Raw genomic sequence first — 21040 nt, 5'->3', positions numbered from 1 at the left:
GTCACACTGTTTATGTTCACATTGTTCCTCTATGATCCTTAACAACATCATACTGTCATCACTTAATACAGACCTTTACTTTGTGATGTCTGGCTTTGACTTGTTTTTGTTTACTTCCTCTGTGGTCCTCTCTGCAGTCAATATGTGCGTGGAAGGTAAAGCAGCTGATGTATGGCAGTAGATTAGTGATCCAGGTGGCTATCCTTAAGGCTCCTTCTCTAATATTGTCGGCGGTCAGAGGCTGCAGACAGTAAAGCCTCAGAAGCCCACAAACACCTGAGAGGTGATAAACAGAGTCTGAGAAGAGAGGAAGCCACAGCTTGAAGAAAACACAGGTAGGCTGATTGTTGTATTGTTTTATTATTGGATTCAATGACACATAATCTTTGAAATATGAAAATATACAACTTTTATATGTGCAGTTTAAATAGTAAAATAAATTATGGAATTTACCGGTAATGGAAATTATACTATTTATTTATTCAAACTCAGGACTCTTCTGGTAAATTGGTAGATAATTACAACATGTAAAATCATATATCAGGCTATTATACTGTGTAAGGTCACAACAGAAAGCTATGAGTCTGTCAAGTCTTTTCAAACTTATTTCAATGAACACTGAAACAGGGTTTTCTTGCAATAATCATTCCTCGTGTTAGAAGATCCCTTCATAATGTGCTGACAAGTGATGAAATCCAGTCCCTCTTTTTATTACTATACTTCCACCGCAGCTCAACAGGGAAACACTGTCTGAGGAAACACAGAGAGGGAACTTGATGCTAAAAAGTAAAGTAAATGTGGCAGATATACTTGACTGGACTGGACTAATATGTGGATTTTGGCCTCCATCACTTACACTGAAAGCACATTTGAAGGGTATCTTTTAATAGCCAGTATGAACAGGAGGAATGATTACAGCGAGGAAAACCTCTTTCAGTGTTCATATGGACACCTGACTGTTGTTTTAAGACACACTTGAAAAATTGTGAACCTGTCCTTTAAATACTTTTGTTATCTATTTCTTTCTTTGCTCCCATATTAAAAGTGGGAATAGAACACAAGAATATCCAGTAAGCAATGTCCTTTTTTATTTGCCAGGACACAGATGTTAATTGTTGCTTTTCTTATGTGAAGTCTTGTGTAGTCCTTTAACCGGGCTATTTGGAAAAGGAATTTGTATCATATATTTACATACATTTCACCTTGAAATCTAGTGTCACCTGTTAGATTCTCTGTTTACCCGCGTCACTAAAAACACAATGAGCTTATGGAGCAGCTGGCCTCTCTGGTCCTGTAAGTCCTGGACCATCTGGCCTGTCGGGAGCATGTGTTGTGTTTTGGTGCTACTGGAGCAAATGTCTGATTAGCTTTCACAGGTCGGTGAGGATGGAGGAGACTTAACATAGCGGCATTTGCCTCATCACAAGTCCGTGTCTGCCTTACGGTTTACTCACGGTCATACAGCACAACATGTTTCGTGACATGTGTCGGCTATTGGACAGCAGTCACCGGATCACTCATCGAGGCTATTTAGAAATGTCTCATTTAATTTCTCTCACTGTAAATGTGAAGGCTGCATTTGAGGCTGAACTTTTGAACACCTTCTGATTGACAAATAAGCACCATGCTGCCTGGTTGTTTAGCAAACATAGTGTTTTAATCCCTAATCCTTTGCCTGCACATAATTCCCTCTTCATTGTGTAACACACCCAACCAGTATAGAAAGTACAGAGGTGTAAGACAGGTATTTCTGTGAAAGTATTTCTGGGAAAGTAAATCTAATTTAAGCTAGTCTCTCCCAAGCTGTTACTGTGCATGGACCAAACTGTCCATTTACCTACTGTAGTACACTGTATGTGATTGAAGAGTTTCTTCACTTTATCTGTTTGGTCACATGAACTCTTCCACAGTGCTGTTGAGGCAACACTTGTTCTTCTTGAGACTTTGTCTAAACTTTGTGTTTTGCCGTCATTTGTCTGTATGCTGGTGTTCTCTGCCAGTCGCCCCTTAAAGCTGCAGTGTGGGACTTTTACATATAAATGAATGTCTGTTACATTCAAGCCCTTGCCAGATGAGTTCACATAATGCTAATTAAACCTATCACTGCCAGATAAATCTCTCTGTATTTCACAATATACATATTTAAGTCTGGTGTTGGGTATGACTTTATTGCGCTGGTGCATCAGTAGTCCAAATGTTTTTTCCTAGGATGGCAAAGTCATGACCCACCCTACTCTGCCTGATTGGCTAGTACTTGTTGCCTTCGTTGGTTGGGTTGGTTAGGTTAAGGCATGAGGAGTGAGATTGGTCAGGGTTAAAGTAAGAATATCATGGCAAGCCAATCAGAAGCAGAATAGGGTGGGTCATGACTTCGCCATCCTAGGAAGAAAAATGTCACCACCGGTAGTGATGCGTTTTACGTCTACCAGAATTGATTGGCTTCCTGTCAGATTTACTGGGGAAATTACATCATACTGATGGATGCTCAGCCCTCAGGTATCTGCATCGGACCACAAGGTTACTAGGTATGCATGGCTAAAAGCGGTTGTAATTTTCACTGTAGGACTGATAATATGTCACTTTCTTAAGTTTTAATATTTTTTCAGGCAAGAAAGTAACAATTACAGCCCCAGTATGTGGTCAGTTTGTCCAAATAACACCTGTTTGGAAATTGGCTCTGATGTTTTGAGCTGTGAGGAGCCGCTGGCTGGGTGAGACCAGCCCATCAGCATATGTCATAAAGCACCTTTCAACAGTGTTTTTGTAATTACTCTCACTGCCAGAACAGGGAGACAACAGTTCCGCACTGCATGTTTAACTATAGTCAGTGTGTATGTCATGTCTTGACATGGGAGTGTTGGTGAATGGTTTTCAAGAAGAGATAAAAAAAAAATCAATATCACATTTTCTTTGTCTCTCTTTCAGTGAGTTGAGCAGTATGGACGGTGTTCCTCTGAAAATGCCACAGGTTTTCCCTCAAGAAGTCAAAGATGACGTGAAAGTTATTGTCCCTGATTACCTCACCATCCTGCAAGAGACAGAGGTATGTGTGTTTTCACTGTGTCTGTATGTGTACAGTATGTGACACAAATTTCACTTTTTATTGCCATGCCATTTGTCCAATGGCCCATTATTCTGAAACCCCAATAGTTTGAAAACTTCCCACTGGACTGAAAGCCCATTATTCTGACAGCCCGTTATCCCGAAAAACAAAAGCCCAATGCTCCATTAGCCTGTCGCTCTGAAAAAACACACTCTTCCTGGAGTTTTTTGTCCTTAATATCTTAGCGAATTTTGACATGCAAATGCAAAGATACTGCTTACAAAATGCTTGCTTTTTAGTGCATTTAGTGCATACTGATCCTAACCCTAACCTTGACCACCTAATCCCCCTAACACACTAAACTAAGATGGTAAACTCGGGTTAACATTATAGACTACCTGCTAAATATCAGCAGATTAGCATTGTCACTGTGAGCATGTTAGCATGGTGAGTTAGCAGAAGGTCAAAGCACTGCTGTACCTAAACACAGCCTCACAGACCTGCTAGTGTGACTGTAGATTTATTATTAGTCTTGTTCAGGTATGTTGTCATGAGCTGGTGTTGGATAATCAACTTTAAAGTTAATTAATTTAAAGTTTTTTGCTGATGGTGCTAAATTAAAAGTCAAGCGATCACCATAGTCAATAGGAATCATCTGGGGACCATGAATATCTGTACCAAATTTAATAGCAGTCTATCTAATAACTTAAGATATTTAATCATAGACCAAAAATGTTGGATCAAAACACTTACTGACATTGACACAAGAGTCATGATGCCATAATGTGGCTACAATGTCATAGACTGTGTTGCTTCAAAGGAGAGAGGAGAGAAAAAAGAGAAAGATACAATGTTGTTGACTCATTAGCGTTATGGAATTTTCCATCTTTAAGGGCTAAGAATTTGGTTACATTGGGGCAAGCATGATCCTTGACGTCACTCTAAAATTCTTAAGCCGAAGGAGACATTCTCTCCTCTCCTTGAGACTCAGAGTAACTGTGATGTTTGGGGAAGCAGAAGCCTTTCTGATAGAGAGTAAATCGGTGTTGCCGTGGTTACCAGGGTCAGAGGGGGGCCTTCCTAGACAACACAGATAGGTGGCTGCATGGCATAATTAGACATTCAAACCAGAATATGCTGACAGTGACCTGAAGCTCCATGCAACGTGACCTGAACTAACACTGGTAAAGTGCAGTTCCTTGTTTAGAAACTAATGAACCAATAGACTAATTTTTCATATTATGGGGTCATCTATTGGAGTTAAAGACCAAAAGTCAGATCTTCATCTTCAGAACAGTAAGAGACGACATCAGGTGCAGACAACCTTGATGTTACTATTTCTTTTCTCCACTTGGGCCAAGTGCTCAATAAATATTCTCAGCATAAGGCATCGAAGGCTTCTGGACACTTTCTTCACTGATGAGTTAACCATTAATCAGTGTTTCTCCACAACAATTAGGGACTTTAGTGAGGGAGACTGAAACTGCAATGTGCATTTAACTGACATGTTCTTTCTCCATGTGACAGTATGAGTTCAGTCTGGAGAACTGGGTGCTAACCGGGCTGCAGAGTGGCTTCACCAACCAGCACCGGCCTCAGGTCTCCTCCTCTGCATCAGGAGTGCCGCCATCCTGCCCGCCCTACTGGATGATGTTCAGTAGCCCCCAGCAGAGCCGCCTGGCCAGCCGCCATAGCTCTGACTTCTGGGAGCCCAATCCTCGACAGAGATCCCGCAGCCTCAACCCTGCTGTCCTGCGCACCAAGTTTGTCATCTTGGACTCTGAAGATGAAGGAGAAAGCGCTGCGCAGAAAGCAAAGGCACCTTTGCCAGCGGTAGCCTGCTTGAGTGGAGACCGCTCTGCTGCGTCATGTCAGCGTGGCCAGAGGAAAGCACAGAAAGCCTTTGTCCCAGACCTCCTGAACCCTCCTGCCTGCCTGAGCAGCCTGCCACACCAGCGCAGGAAGAACCTGCGCCAGTGTTCCCTCTCAGGGCTGGAGACGTCCAAGAAAGATGATCCCAAAACAGATAGCCAATCAAAGAGCCCATCCCCACACAGAAACCCTAACACCAGATCCAAAACAATCGATAGGCTCCCCAGCATCAACAAGCAGACGCCAACACATATGGTAAGGGATAAAACCCTGTAAGAAATTTTAAAATAAAAGATAAGTTTATGCTCAGGAACCATTTTAAACCTGCAGTGCGGAACTTTTACATATAAATGAATGTACGTTACATTCAAGCCCCTGCCAAACGGGTTCACACAGTGCTGATTAAGCCCATCACACCAGATATATCGCTCTCTCTAAATCTCTGTATATCTGTAATCACAGTATACCAGAGTTTTTTATCTGGCGACATTCCTGCACTGGCCAGATGAATGCATACTGCACATGCTCTATGGGCAGAGCATGCACACTAGACTTCTGCTAGCCAAGCCGGCTAACTTCTGGTTAGCACTCTGCTAACTTGAATGGGGATAAAATAATTGAATCGTGCAGCTCTTCTAGACTTTCCAAATGTTATCTGACTGAATGGATCAAATTCTGATGAAATGAATCATTTCACAGGGGTTGTGTGATGCTCAAAAAAATGTATCCACCATTTTACAGCTGCAACAGTAGCGACGGAGTAGGCTACAGCGGAGCCTATGACATATGCACATGTTGCTAGTTTTTTTGTAATTACTCTCACACAAGTACATTCAGAGATTTTATAGAAGATGATACTGGTCCAGAATGTGTTTAAGCTAGTGTGGAAATGAGAAGTATCTCACACAAATCAAGAATGGTGCTGGATTAAAGAAAAGTATAATGAAATGAAAAAATCTGCACACTGTCTTTGCAGCAAATACAGGAAATACAATATAATAATAATCATTAATTAGAAAAATACATACAGTGCACATGCAGTGATACAGTTCTTTTTTAAATTCTCAGCACAGTGTATTTGAAAATAAAACAATGAGGTCAAAGTGCTTTTAGTGTTTACATTTACTGTACATTAGATGAACAGTGTATCAATATGAAAACACCAAAACAGACTTAAAGCTGCACTAATCAATATTTGAAAAATTGCAATGTGTAATGTGAAAGACCTTGCTTGTAGTGGCAACCCCACAGAAAATTATCAGCTGACTCTTCAATTTCCCTTGGCTCTACATGGTGTGTTGGAGTCTTTCAGTTCATTGTTTTGGTTTTGCAGTCCGCAATTTTACTGTTTTGGTTCTCTCTCACTGTTCACATCAATTCTATTTCCAGACACAGCAGGCAGCCGTTTTTATCAGAATAAACTGTGGTAAACCCACTGTACACTACCTGCCCAGCACCAAACAGCAGCCAGACAGACACAGTTAGCGACTAGCTGGTGACAAACAGCAACCCCTGGAGCTGAGAAATTAAGCCAATGCCAAAGTGCCAAAAACTGCAGTTCCTCGAATGGCTACTTGAGGCTGGCTCCAGAAGTGTGTCAATCCACATAGACCCCCAGCTCCACCCTCTTGTCGAAATATGGTCACTTCTGGCTACAAAAATCCAAGATGGTGACAGTCAAAATGCAATCTCGAGGCTTTAAAACAAGAGTTACAGTCTATGGTTGGTGAACAGCTGGTGAGGCATAGTGGTGATTAAGAACCAGATATTTTTCTCAGGAGTTGATGGAGACCAAAACAGAGCTCAACTGAGAGTGAATATTGTACTTACATTCTTCAGGTGATCAGAAACATGACTCAAAATAAATGCTAATGTTGTCCCATGTCGGCTAGATGAGTAAATTAGCCATATCAATGTCATATGGCCATATGATATGTTATATGATTTTTGCATTGCCCCTTAGTGGCCAAAAAGTAAATGTCACTGTTCTAATATTGCTGACTGCACTGTATCAGCACACACATTTTTATACAAATATTTTAGAATTAAAAAAAAAGAAAAAGAAAAAAAGAAAAAAACCCATCAAAAACCTGGCACATTTCAATATGTTGGGGTTTGCCCAGATGTTTTAATGAGTAGCATGTGTTTCAGATTTCTTATTCACAATATGTCACCATGCTTGGACCAAGAAAGTTCTATGTTATGTTGACAATGTAGCTTTATGAGTGAGAATTTATAATGTGGCTCAGGGAAGGCTAATGCTTTGGACTCGGTAGTATACATGGCCCTCACTCTGGGTCCCAGGAGATGACTATGAATACAGTCTAAAGCTCGGGGCTTTACCTTTCCTGAGCCATACTATAAACTTCTGCACATAAGCCAGGAAAAGACAGGGATCACTATAGTATCAAATACCCTCACTGGCCAACACAGCAAATGTAGAATTAGCTTCACCTTATTTATATTCAAGTTGGCATAGATTTTAACCTTGAAGGCTCAATAACTCAGTCTTTAAATGTCCTTTGATTCTTTGGCTTTTGTGAATGTCAACACTGTCAGATGGAAAGGAAAATCAATCTTTTTTCAGCTCACATTTCCAAAATGTTTTCAGGGATCTGCACTCTAAAAATAGACTGTGCAAAGTCTGGTCCCTGAATCCAGCCAGGTTATAAGAGGTTCATCAGGATTAGCAAGTGGAAGTACACTGAAAATGTCTTTCTCAGCAAAGCTGCATTTCAGGGCTCCCATGCTCAAACTTGCTATCGAAGTTATAAAATGTCAAAATCAGATTGAATTTGGATGCCTACCCCTGGCTCTCTTGTTCCATTTCCCCACTGCCTTGTTCTTTTCTGTAAAGATACACACACTCAGGCAACATTTGTTCAATACTATCTGTTCTTTCCTAGAAGTCGCTCAGCCCGGATTCCTGTAGAAATGTCCATGTGGCTTCACACCATGTGGGTCTCCCTTCTTCTGGTTCGGACTCGTCAGCAGAGCTCCTCTCAGCTCTGAGCCCAGAGGAGAGAGATCTGCTTGGGGTGATCACTGCCAGGGGTTACCCCCTCCGCACTGCCATTATTGCCCTGCAGAAGACAGGCCGGCAAACCCCGGAGCAGGTCAGTTAGTGACACATAAGCCTTTTGACTGTCTGCCCTTCATTCAAGCTCATTAGAGATCTGAGAGCAGATGTTAGCTGACTCTAATCGTTTACTGTAGCTTTACAGTAGGACCTGTTTCTGATATTCCATTCAAAAACAGCTGTTAGCAGAGAATTGGAACCTAAAAGGGAAAGTGACTAATAGGGTCAACAATTTTTGAAATTGGTCCAGTACAGAGCGAGAGCACTGTAGCCGGCAGCTGCAAAACGGGCTGTAATGCAATCCCTTGGGGCAGTAGTGCCCCTTCAATTTACGTCAACTAAAAGTGCTTGTTTTTGCCACTGACAGGTTCAGATTAATATTATAAGTGTCTGACAACATATTTTTCAACAGATATTGTTAGCTACCAACAATTGATGATTTAAAGTGTCTGTCACAACACTTAGGGGGGATCCATTGGACCATTAAGTTCGTATTCCCCTGACAATGTGGTAGCTAGTTAGCCAAGTTTGCTAACGTTAGCAGTGATTTCCACCAGGCTTTACTTTCTTGTTCAAATCATTTCAACACCTGCTGAGTCATTGTTGGCTCCCACACATTCAGTGTTGTATTTGTCCCGCATTGTAGAAAGGAGGCGGACTAGCCTGTGTTGGCTGTCTTTCTTTCATGAGTCCAGATATGGTGATGACAAACAACCAGACAAAACTCACAGCAAAAGGTAGTCCCATAACCTATCAGCACTCTGTACATGATTCAAATCACAGAGTATGGAGTCAGAGTAACATGCAGAGTCCTGAACTAGCGGTGAGGGTGCTGTCACTGCAGAAAAGTAGGAGCAAAGATCTGCCAACTAGCGATGAAACAGAAATACTGTATACTAAGCCACTTTAAGCCATTGTAAAAATAGACCTCACATCCTCACAGTTTCCACAGCCTGCTATGTATCATGTGTTTTCTCATAACATCGCCTCATGTCTGCTCAGGACTTGAAATAAATTACAAGTGGTTGATGGGAAAGAGGGCATATTGCGGAAATGCCTTTTTTTAACATGAGAAACATGAGCAAGTGAGATAGCACAGGAGACATGGATGGACACAATCTTATTTATAATTTGATACAAAGATAATTTTCAGTGCTTTTATCTTATCTTACTAATTGGTAAGAGTCTGTCAGAGAGTGGATTTGGATTTTAGATCTGCCTTTGTTAGCCTGCATTCCTCACTGTATCTCTTTTTGCCTTTCCCTCCTCAACAGTCAACAAAAGCTGATATGGCAGCTAGCAAATCACTTTAATAAGAGTTCATCAGCGGGGAAAAACGACTTACTTAATGAACATAATAATGTCTCTCACTGGCTAGTGCACTGTTGGACAGGTCACACTGCTCTCACACATATTGTATATCACTTCACTGATGTCACAGCGTTGTTTATTAATCTCAGAGAGACGTGGTTTAAAGGCAACCTTAGCCTCTGCTTAGCTCCTAAACTGATTTATAGATATTCTTTTTCAAAGTGCTTTGTGACAAAGACTGATCACTCAGGGGGATAATCTTCATTCAAATTTACAGCACATTGCAAATTCATTCAATCGATTTATAGACATTGGATCAGGTGGATTAGTGTGAAAGGCTAAAGATGTTAAGCTATAATCCTATAGACACAAGCCTCTCTGAGAAACATCCACTGGATGTCTCAGACGTGACATGTATAATAATAACAGGAAGATAATATGAGCTATAACCAGATGGTTAGTGGTCCAGTATTAATAGCCATAACAGGGTGGGTTCTAATTAGGTTAGCTTTTTCCCTCAGACCCATTGATTGGTCAGAGAGAACATGTTTCATTTGACCACCATTTTCCTTGGTTTTTGAACATATTTTTGCCACAAGATGTCGATCCATCCTATATTAACGAATATTTGTGTGCCTTTTTCAGATCTTGAGCTACGTGGTGGCATGTGACCATCTATGTCAGCTGGGTTATGATATGGCTCAGGTAGAAGAGGCTCTTGAGATGTTTCAGAATTGTGAAACAAAGGTAAGTTGTTTTGGAGGTGCACAAAAGCAATGCAGACACCTATAGTGACCAACCTTAGAGACAAAAAGACTTTGATTCATAATTTGATTTATTTAAAAATTGTACAAAAATATTGTGGAAGAACATAATTATATCTTGTTCTTTAGGCGCAGGAGTTTCTTCATCTCCTGAGCCAGTTCAATGAGATGGGCTTCCAGCAGAATGCCATCAAAGAAGTGCTGCTCGTCCATGAAAACCACCGTGAGCGGGCCCTGGAGGAACTAATGATGCGTGTCGCGTGATGGCAGATCAACACAAAGACTCACATAACTGAATGGCAACCTGATATATTTCATATAATTATCAATGCAAGAAAATATGAAATTCCTATTGGTTAAGGCACTCAAGAAAAAAAAAATACTAAACACAATTCATTATAGTTGAGGATTTATGGTGGCCTTTACACAGGAAAAGTATATTCTTAAAACAAATGCTTTTTCAATAAATATTGCAATTACAAGGAGGATATGATGTGCCCATATTGCAGATTTTTTTCATTATTTGTTTATTGTCATTTTACTCATTATTTGGCTAAAAGTGTTAATTATTATATTCACACTTTTTTATGGTCTAACTTATATTATCAGTGTAACAGTCTTAAGTGATCTAAGTAGCCCTAATTGTGTCAGATTCATTAAAGCTACATTACAACACTACACCATGGCAGTATTTCTTCTTGAATTAACACTTCATTTATCTACACACATGTCAACATCTTATAACAACACAAATGCTCCTTACAGGTTTCTATTTTTATTTCTAATTTTTTTCCTTGTGTTTTGGCCTTATCTAACCCTGCTTCCTAGAATGAATCCATCTGGGAAATCACTGTTATGCATGGCTTGTTTTCTTTGAAAACAGGAACAGTGTCCATCAGGGACTGGTTCCCACAAGGAGCTTTACTGAGCATCAACAGAACATATTCTAATTCATTCAGTTTAACAACCCTAAAACCAACTTGCTATTGGTTAAATTAAAGGAAAACTCTGGTTTATTACAACTTAAGTCTTATTTTTGTAGTTTTGCCCATCATATGATAACACTCTAAACTAATTGCTGTGATAGGGAAATGTGATATTCCTACAAAGACATCATACGGGGCAGGAAACACAAGCAGTCAGAAGATCAGACAGGTTGTAAACAAGTTTAGCCAGATTATCTATACCACTTTCTTTAGAGGTAAAACTGCAAGTGAGCACAGCCAAAATGTCAGGACTGAAGGATTCTCAGTTAGTACACAGGAAAATTGCGTGTGAACACAACTAGGGTAGGTAGGGTATGTCTAATAGGGAGGTCAGTCTCTAAACTGTGACAGTTTGGGTAATCATTTTCTCCTTCCCCTTTGTTTTCTCTTCAAATGTGTTTGTCTGATTTTCCGACTGTTGATCTTTCTTGAACCTTTAGACTGCTTTTTATTGATGACCAAATCTACCAAAAGAAAATCCAGGTTGTGATTAACTAGAATTATCCTTTAAAGGAAAAGCAGCTAAATCAAGTAATTTTCAGTAGTCCTTAAATATTATCAACGCATTGCATTGAGAATCTTGGACAGTCAACTAGGTCTCCAAGGTTTTGGCCTTTAGTCAGATCTGGAGACCTTCCCATGAGGGGGATGGTGGCTTTCGGGAGCCTCATCAGAAATGTATAAATGGATCCAATCCTGCCAAAACCTGTCATCTCACACTTGAGTCTCCATTTGTAATCCTCAATTGTGTACTCTGTGGTCACCTTTCTGCTGAGGGTGAACACAGAGTCTCCTCTGACCACAGCAGTAAACAGAGAACCTTTACTGTTCCCGTACTGGCCTGACATGGCCGTCCACTGACATGAACTCAGGTTGTAGCAGTCCATCACACACAGTAAGAAGTCATCACAGGGTCCATTGCGCATCACATACAAGTTATCTTTATGGGCCACCATATAAAGACCATAACTCTGTTCGCGGATGAGTGTGGTGACCAGAAGCCACTGGTCCTTTTCAGGCACATACTCGTGTATTTCTGTAGCCCCCTTGCCTTTCCAGAGACAGATAAAGATCCTGCTCATGGCTACAGCGGACGCCACTGAGGCTGCAGGACAGGGGAGGTGGGAGACGAAACTCCAGCTTCCATTAGACACTCTGTACCTTTCCACAGATGACAAGGCTTTCTTGTCGTATTCACCTCCTATGGTGTAGAGGCAGCCCTCATGACCTATGAGAGTGAAGTTGTAGCGTAGCTGCTGGGGGCCAGCAACTGTAGACCATGAATTAGTTGCAGGGTTGTAACAGAAACCAGTTTCTACTACCTTCTTGCTCATACTGTGCACCCCTCCAATGATATAAAGCTTATTGTCAAGGACTGCTACACCTGCCATTGTGGTGCTAGTGTTCACAGGTAGATGCGTGAGGACCTTCCATTCTTTGTGTTCTTCATCCAAATAGCAGACTGTCCTCTGGAAGTCCTGCAGTAGCTCAGTGGATGGTGAATGGCTACATACTGCCATATAGGTACTTGGGATAAGAGACTCGATGTACTCTAACAGCTTGTTAGGTAAAGCATGAACATCAGTGTCAGTGTATATATCCCTGATGAATAAGGCTGAACTGTGGGAGAGCTCCCACACACCATAGGTAGCAGCTGTGTGGTACATGAGTAAACAGTTTTCAGAATTGACAATATTGATCAAGTGCTTTGTGAGAGCTGGCACCTGGAGAAAAGCCGTACACTCAATTGCCTCTACAATCTGGTCGCTGTTCAGCATGGGTCGCTCCCCTTCCAGGACTCGCAGCATGACAAGGAAACCCATAGCCCCCACACAATGCAATTGGATCTCTTCCTGTTGGCATTCTCTCATTCCTGACTGGAACAATGCTCTGAAGTACTCACAGTTCTGAGCAAGAATGGTTTTATCCACTGCAAAAATACTGTCCCGAATGTTCACCCTCAGCCTGTCCAGTGGCTTGCAGTGTCCTGGTTGCTGGCTTAAATCAGGGCAGCTGCTGGACTCCATCACCTCCCTGCTGTTGATCTGCATTACATTACTAGCTGAGCTGCAAGGTCAGAACAAGAAATGTTTGATCAAAGTTTGATCAAAATCAAACTGCACATCCGTGGTGTTTTAACACATATTGCCAATGAGATTGCTTGCCTCCTATCCAGAGCAGATGGTAGTTGACAGGGTATTCACTATTTGTTTTCACAACCATGAGAACAGACTCTATACATAGCAGGCAGACGTGTGACACAGATCAGTACATTATGATGACATGCAGTCAAAGGAAAAACCAGTGTTGCCCCACTGAAAGAGGAGACGGATAATGGCAGGGTTGCAGTGAATGTGCTGGAGATTCATATTGCTCTTTGTTTGTGGCTGACAGTTTGGGGGCAGCTGAAGATTTGTCCTTGGGCAGCAGGAGCAGTCAAACTATAACAATAGGTTGTTCCCCTGAGTCACATAGTGCACATGCCATTATTTCAGCTGTCATTGAAAATTTGAATGCAGAACATGCATGGCTTATACTTGTAATGGAGTACCTACCTACCACTGTGTTACTACCACTTTTACTTGAGTAAATCATTCAAAAAATATTTTCCTTATTGCCTGGAAGATAAAGGTAAATGTATAATCTATAGTAAAGTCTTCTACAGGCTGTAAGACTTGCCACTCCCAGGTCTGAGTAAGTGCAGAGGAAGTGTGTAAGATTGTGTCCAAAATTTCATAATGACATTGAATTTTTTAAATTGTTCTACCATCTGATACTGTAGCTTTGGTGTTAGCCTATACAGCAAACAATGTGACATGACTGTACTACATACCTGCCACTTCCACATGGCTTTTATTCAATCAAATCATTAGTGAAATAAGCAGCCATTTATGGCACCATACATGGCCAACAGGGGGCCCTAAAGAAGAAAATAATAATAATAATAAAATTAAATATATATGAAAAAATGTAACAAAGTACATTTATTCAGGTACTATACTTTTTGAGGTATGTTACTTGAGTATTTCCATTTGATGTTACTTCTTACTTCCACTCCATTACATTTCAGAGAGCAATACTGTACTTTTGTGCTTTTTTACTCCACTAAATTTATTTTACATTTATAGCTACTAGTTATTTTTCAGATCAAGACTCAAGATAATTTTGTCAACTCATCCACACATAAGTACACAGTAGGGATGAAATTTTGTTTCTCTGGGGTCAGTGGTGCTACATTTAACATTAAAGCAGAACAGATGATGTATTTCAAATTTGGGGATGAATAGGGGAGGTGAGAAGGGATGAATACTTTTTACAGACACTGTATACACTGTGCACAGTATACAGCACTGATTGGGGCCATTTCGCATAATGAGTACTTTTAATACTTTAAGTACATTTTGCAACTAATACTGCTTTTCTTTTACTTAAATACGATTTTGAATGCAATGCTTTTACTTGTAAAGAAGTATTTTTATATTTTGAAATTGCTACTTTTAATTAAGTAGATCTCAATACTTACTGCATCACTGTTTATAAGTCACTAATATGTCAAGTATATGTGTATGTGTTTTTCTTGCTTTAGGAGGTAGTCTGAGCTGAGGGGGACCATAATTTACCTTGGGCCCCAGAAAAGCTTGGACCAGCCCTGCATGGAGGGAAAAAAAACATAATTGAAAATATAAACAAAACATCTTTCATGACTTTAAAAAGTAAAATATCTATCTTTACAAATGTCTTACGTATCTTACATAACATCATTATTTCACCTCAGTGAATCAGCTGCCGTTTCCACTGAAGTCCAGGTTTTACAAGCTTGGTTTTGAAGTCTTTTTCCTAAAATGGATAAAATGGAGAGGCCGCTGCATCAGTTGCGCACCAGACTTTTTTTTTCTCCTCTCAGTGTTTTTTGGAGGAGCAGAATCACACAGTGGTCAGAGCACGCTAGCTGGAAAATTTATGTTTTTTGGATGACTTTTATCTGTAGAGGAATTTTTCATTTTCATTATTTGGACTTTTCCCACACTTGTATGCATGGAAAAAAATGTATTTTGTGATCACATCCTGTCTAAAGAGACATTTATTTTTTATTCATTTTATCATTATCATCAGACCATGAATGCTAGACATTGTCAGACATAAGGATTGGAATTCATTTGATGGAAGGTAATCATGTCCATGATGTTTGGAAAAGTGAAGACTTGTAACTTTGCTGCAGCTGCTGAGAGAAGTCCTGCTGAGTGCAACCTGGTGCTGCTCGGGGTGATGGGCACAGGGAAATCAGGTTGGACCTTATTTGGATTCAAATCTTTAAATATTCAATGACAAGAAATGTTAAGAAACTGAGATAATATTTTGCCTTACTCTCAACTTTAGGTTGACAGATTTTCTAATATAGTTTTAATATAGTTATATACATGTATGTGTTTTTCATCTTGTTTTAGGAGGTATTTTCTAATATAGTTCAGTATTTACATACAATACTGACTGAACAAGCTGCAGGTAATTAGCTATAGTAGGTTATCAGAAAAATTAATTTCCACTGCTGAAGCCTTTACAAATGTTTGTTTATACGCCACAAAGCTATAATTTCCTAAAAAGTATGCAGCAGACTGCAAATACACAAACCAGAATAATTACAGTGAAAGAATAATTTATATTTTATTAAAATGTGAATATGGACAGCAGAGGCATAGCTACTATTTTCCAGCATAAGTTCATAAGGAAAACATCTTGATGTAACTTTATGCAGTTTCTTGAGTAACTATTTCAGTTATAACTAATTGTAAGTCTAAATGACAAACATTTCTTCCTGCAGTTAATAGCCACCTTCATTCAGTTGCTTTGTTGTTTTTAGAGTATAAACTGTTGTGTCCATTACATATTTCCATGACCCTCTGTGGCCACCATCCAGATATATTTATACTTTATGAGTTTCATCATGTAGTATTTTGGAAAGCTGATGCCAAATGGGAAAGTTTATGTAGCAGTGATTTTCTCATGGCCCTCACTGACCCCAGACCCCAGAGACTCTGCAGTCAGACAGTGTTACGTCTTCACAAGAAGCCCTTTCCCCTTGTTTTGCAGCACTGACTGTGAAATTCCTCACAAAGCGCTTCATCAGTGAATATGACCCCCACCTAGGTGAGATTTCTCTTGTCTCATTTTAACCATATGACATAGAAAACATTAGGATGCACTTGTGAAAAGGACAACAATATGATAAATAATTAGCTCTTCTTTGTTGTTTTTCCTGAATTGGCTGCAATCTAGAGGATATTTATTCATCAGAGGAGATTGTGGACCAGCAACCAGTCATGGTGAGAGTGATGGACACTTGTGACCAGGTATGAAAACACCATGTCTTTATCAGCTGAATGAGACCAAGCAGAGTGTCAGTGTGGGCCAGGAGGACTTGGAGATTTTAGTCTGTTTGCTGCAAAACATATATACTCTACTGCTGATCTTTTTCCACTTTCAAATCAAGTCATGTGAAGTTTATCTGTCTAGCCCATTAACCTTCTTAACTTAGTTCAAGGAAATAGGAAATCAGAAATCATTAAAAAAGAAATAAAATTATAGTCAGGAGTTGCCAGATTCGGGTTTTAATTGTGCAATATATTGACAAAATTAGTGACCCAATAATGACACACACTATACATATAAAAATAATAAACAATGTTGCACACATTACTTTAACCATAACCAAAATCATGTGAAGAGTAATCAAACCTTAAAACCATTTTTGAGTGAGGGCTGACATCTGCTGGTGAAAAGCAGGTATATCAAAGACACTGAAGGCTTCATCAAGACAAATGAGACAAAATCCAATTCAAATGTATGAAAGTTCAAGAACAGTGAGGCTGAGCATCAAAGCAAGAACCAACAGAAACTGATCTCCAGCAACATATGCAAATAATACACATTTAAATAACACGCACATTAAATGCTGACAGTCAATGAAAATACAGGTAAGCCTTCAAAATGCAGAATAAAGCCTCACACTGACCTCTCCACAATGTTGCTTTCTTTTTAAAATTCTTTTTTTTTTTTTTTTTTTTTTACAATTCATTTTTTAAACTACATTAATGACAAATACTTAATGGAATAACATTATTTATTCAAGCAAGTTTAATACCCATTCAGGGTTATTTTCACCTCATACAGACAGACAGAAACAAAGGCTTAAAGGCCTTAAAGGTAGGAATAACATTGTCAAATATCTTCAAAACTATGGACTTGGAAAATGGTAAACAGCAGTCTAAAGCGATTTTTGTATGCAAGGACATACAGTGTAAAAAAACTGCAGTATTGGAGTACTTTGATTTTTGGGTAATTTAAAATACTAAATATCATTACAATATCTGTAAATTCTGTTAAAAAAAAAAAAAGATCTGCTCAACAGTTTTGAAAGTATCTGTGTCTGTCTGAAGGATGGTCCAGTGAACAGTGAGCGCTATCTGTCCTGGGCCAGTGGCTTCCTTGTAGTCTACAGCATCAATAATATGGTGAGCTTTGAGGGCTGCCAGCAGTACCTGGAGACACTCGCCCTTCACAACAAAACCTTCAAGAAAGAAACTCCCATCATCCTGCTGGGGAACAAGCTGGACATGGACAGATACAGGTTGGTATCTGTGTTTGTGTGTGTGTCACTTTTTTCACTTACCATACAGTATTTATAAAGCACACAGATTAGAAGTTTATGCACCTCTTTCAAAAAACATTATCCATGTTTTTTGATGCAGATTAGGATACAAATTGCAAATGACACCAAATGTCATAATGCATTATTGAAATTAGCAAGCTTGACTAAAAAGACACAGTATGCAGACTTTCTTGTTATGCATCAAAGAAAGAAAACCTGAGAATCTTTTAATTCAATTTCTGTAATATTAAAATAACATATTTGGAGGATTGTGCAGCTGTGGCAGAGCAGGTAGTAAGTTGGTTTCATTAGAACACGTAAGGACTTTTGAAGGGCAAGATGCAGCAGAATTTCTCATTACTTTGACAAGGCCAAGGAACGAATGCTTCCTCATTTTGTCGCAGCTGGTGGCGGGCAGTGTACAGCTTGTAGAATTTCAAACCTGCAATAACAATAATAGCAGAACCAAACTGATAAGTGGATAAGGTGAACAAACAGTTGCCTATTACACATCCACCAGTCACTGAGCAACATTAGCATTCGTTTGGAGTCGTGTTTCTGTACATATTAAGTCTACATTCAATCTACTTTTACTTCTGTCTTGGTCTCCACCAACTCCTGAGAACAATATCTGACTCTTTAGCTGCTGAATCCACCACTATGTCCACCAACTAGTTGCTATGTGTCTGCTATACAGTGCTGAGCAGGTAGTGTACTGCATTAGAGCCTTTTCACTGATATAGCTGCTTGCTGTGGCTGAAACTACACTAAGAAAATAGTGAGAGTGGATCAAAACAGTAAAATTGAGGGCTGTAAAACTAAAACAGTGAGTTGAAAAACACTACAACACTTTGTAGAGCTGAATGGAACTGCAGAGTCGGTGATAATTCTCTGTGGATTCATCACTAATGACCCCTTTCACATACAACTAGTCATGTGATGCATTGTTAATATAAAAATATTGATTGCCGCTTTAACAAGACTACAAGTCAACAGTGGCAGAGCTAGCAGCTCTTTGAAGATGGACTTGTATAGGCACAGGGGTGCTTTGAGCTAAAGTCAACATGCTAACACTAAAGTAGCCCCGTATCCCAGGACTTGCATCCATATTTGATGATTCTGCATGTTGTGATGTACGCCTAGTGCCAACAGTCAGTGCCAATACAGAAAGTAGTGTGCCCTTTATGTAGTGAGGCAGAAAGTAGGGGTGTGGAGGTCGGGTGGTGGATGGGTGTGTAGGACAACTGACTGTGATACAATAGTCCTCACACAGCTACAGTTAATGTTCTCATTTTTCTTTATTTACCATAACCACAATCTTTTTTCTTAACTTCAAGTGTTTTAATCGCATAACCACAACTATATAGCTTAACTGTTTATTTGTTATAGCTGTGATCTTTGCGTCACTTGAACCACACAGTAGTTGCAATGCACAGATATTAGAGAGTGAGAATTTGAAAAATGTTGTCATGGGATATAATCTAAGGTTTTTCAGAATCATCCAGCATCAGTGTTCTTGTCTGGCAGATTGGTTGTGACAAAATTAAGCTTACTAATATTTAACAGATCATGTTAAACTTGTTCATGATCTTTGTCCTAGTGTGTGAGCACTAAACACACAGCACAGCTGAGTCTGATGGAAATGTCATAAACTAAAATTTAAATAAAATTGGTCATAAACCGAAAAAGGATTGGATAACTTGATCTGGTGATGGCACTAGATGAAAAATCAGGAGATTGCCAACATTACCTCAATTCATCCCAGAGGGAACAGGAATGTCTGTACCAAACTTTATACCGTCCATCCAATAATTGTTAAGACATTTCACTTGGATCCAAAAATGTCAATCTCATGGTGGCACCAGAGGAAAAGGCAAGGATCCCTGAGGTCATTAAATTTCATCGTGTAGGATCCATGTCCTGTGCCAATCCATCCAGTAGTGGTTGAGATATTTCAGTCTGGACTTGAGACTCAAGCTGTGACTAAACAGTACATGGTATGCGTGGTCTGGGTACACTGTCTGAAATGCCTCCTATCCCTTTCGGGATAACTAAAGTTGTCTGGATCTGAATCTGAATCTTAGGACAGTAAGATTACACTGTATGTTTTAGTGGAATTGTATTTTTACTGTGGTACTTGTCAAACATGATTTCTTCTCAGGCAGGTGAGTAAGTCTGATGGTGAAGCCCTCGCCTCTCGTTATGGCTGTTTGTTCTATGAGGTGTCGGCCTGTCTGGACTTCCGCTCCGTGCAACATGTCTTTTACGAGGCGGTGAGGAGGGCGAGGCGGGACGGGAAGCGTGGCTGTCTGGTTCCAGCTGTCTACATCAGTGAGGACAGAGCGCTGCTCAGTCTCTCCTCGGCGCCCTCCTTCACCACCCCCTGCTACAAGGAGCTGCCAGCCCCTGCCACGGCCAAGCTGGTCACCGTGAAGACATCCAGGGCCCAGAGCAAACGGCGGGCTGCCACACTCACCCTGCTCAAAGGCTTCAAGATCTTCTGATCCCCTCCCTGTTATCCTCTCTACTGACACTGCACTAGAATTACACTGTGAAAGACTAATGAGATAATGTAGAGAGAGTAACATTGATCACTTAACTTTTACTTACATATGAGGTGGACACAATAACATGAACACTTGTACAATACACAGACGGGTGACAAATTAAAGAAAAAACATAAATAAATGAGTGGAGAACATTCACAAATACAGCTTCACTGAATGGTTTGATGAGTATGAAAATGATGGGAATCATATGCTATGACCTTCACCATAACCATAGTTCAACCCAACTGAACACCTGTGAGAAACTTTGAAGCAATGTGTCCACACTCTATGTCCAGGGGTACTGAAGCTGTTCTGGAGGCTCCTGATGGCCCAACACCCTACTGAGACACTGTATGTCAGTTTTTCCTCTAATTCGTCTCCCACCTGTAACACAACCCAATCACGCTTGTCTTGGAGTCAGACTAAAAGTAAACACAGACTGAAGAAGAATGACTGTCTTCAGTGTGCTGCTGTTTCGAGGGTTTTTGTTCAGTCCAGCACTAGGCCCATATAAGCATGATTTATAAAGTTAAGGTTTAACCAGGGAGTAACTTACTGTAAGTCAGTTCAGCTTACAATAGTGCTGTCAGTCACCAGTGATGTAAGCTCCAATGCTAAAATCTACCAATTTGACAATTTACTCCTTGTGAAAACAGCATGTCAGCATGTTTTGACAGTACTTGCATCCCAAATGCACAATCACTGTGGTTCCATGGATGAAATGGCAGAAGAGACTTGCTTGTTTGAAATGCAAGCCGTTATGTGGTTGGGGTAGACAACTCTATTGATT

At 40.0% G+C, this 21040-nt stretch overlaps 3 protein-coding genes across 4 annotated transcripts; 2 read left to right on the top strand and 1 right to left on the bottom strand.

Annotated features, from left to right (window-relative positions):
* The first annotated feature begins 82 nt into the window (after positions 1-82).
* ubap1lb (ubiquitin associated protein 1-like b) lies at positions 83-10747 on the top strand. 2 transcript variants are annotated; one of them, XM_044357166.1, is made up of 6 exons: positions 83-335; positions 2926-3043; positions 4571-5170; positions 7822-8031; positions 9951-10052; positions 10199-10747. In XM_044357166.1, the coding sequence occupies exons 2-6, from the start codon at positions 2939-2941 to the stop codon at positions 10331-10333; spliced, it is 1152 nt and encodes a 383-aa protein (XP_044213101.1). In that variant the 5' UTR covers positions 83-335; positions 2926-2938; the 3' UTR covers positions 10334-10747. The 2 variants fall into 2 exon arrangements, with proteins under 2 accessions (XP_044213101.1, XP_044213179.1); XM_044357244.1 differs by lacking the exons at positions 83-335; positions 2926-3043 and adding an exon at positions 3985-4227.
* Positions 10748-10902: 155 nt separating this feature from the next.
* Positions 10903-13342, bottom strand: kbtbd13a (kelch repeat and BTB domain containing 13a). The gene has a single exon (XM_044357054.1). The coding sequence runs from the start codon at positions 13104-13106 to the stop codon at positions 11604-11606; it is 1503 nt and encodes a 500-aa protein (XP_044212989.1). The 5' UTR covers positions 13107-13342; the 3' UTR covers positions 10903-11603.
* A 1497-nt stretch (positions 13343-14839) lies between these two features.
* On the top strand, positions 14840-20361 carry rasl12 (RAS-like, family 12). Its single transcript, XM_044356939.1, has 5 exons — positions 14840-15340; positions 16144-16200; positions 16330-16403; positions 17490-17680; positions 19863-20361. Exons 1-5 carry the CDS (start codon positions 15229-15231, stop codon positions 20203-20205), a joined length of 777 nt encoding a protein of 258 aa, XP_044212874.1. The 5' UTR covers positions 14840-15228; the 3' UTR covers positions 20206-20361.
* Positions 20362-21040: the final 679 nt, after the last annotated feature.

Source organism: Thunnus albacares, chromosome 1 (assembly GCF_914725855.1).
Source record: "Thunnus albacares chromosome 1, fThuAlb1.1, whole genome shotgun sequence".
Taxonomy (NCBI): Eukaryota; Metazoa; Chordata; class Actinopteri; order Scombriformes; family Scombridae; genus Thunnus; species Thunnus albacares.
The sequence above is the reverse complement of the archived record's forward strand: the minus strand, read 5'-3'. Positions and strand labels throughout refer to the sequence as shown.

Bases quoted from the DNA above. Each gene is read 5' to 3' on its own strand.
- ubap1lb (XM_044357166.1), top strand. From the start codon at position 2,939: ATGGACGGTGTTCCTCTGAAAATGCCACAGGTTTTCCCTCAAGAAGTC. The intron at 5,171-7,821 runs GTAAGGGATAAA...GTTCTTTCCTAG, and splicing joins AGCAGACGCCAACACATATG to AAGTCGCTCAGCCCGGATTC. The intron at 10,053-10,198 runs GTAAGTTGTTTT...CTTGTTCTTTAG, and splicing joins TTCAGAATTGTGAAACAAAG to GCGCAGGAGTTTCTTCATCT.
- kbtbd13a (XM_044357054.1), bottom strand. From the start codon at position 13,106: ATGCAGATCAACAGCAGGGAGGTGATGGAGTCCAGCAGCTGCCCTGAT.
- rasl12 (XM_044356939.1), top strand. From the start codon at position 15,229: ATGTCCATGATGTTTGGAAAAGTGAAGACTTGTAACTTTGCTGCAGCT. The intron at 16,201-16,329 runs GTGAGATTTCTC...GCTGCAATCTAG, and splicing joins TGAATATGACCCCCACCTAG to AGGATATTTATTCATCAGAG. The intron at 16,404-17,489 runs GTATGAAAACAC...GTCTGTCTGAAG, and splicing joins TGATGGACACTTGTGACCAG to GATGGTCCAGTGAACAGTGA.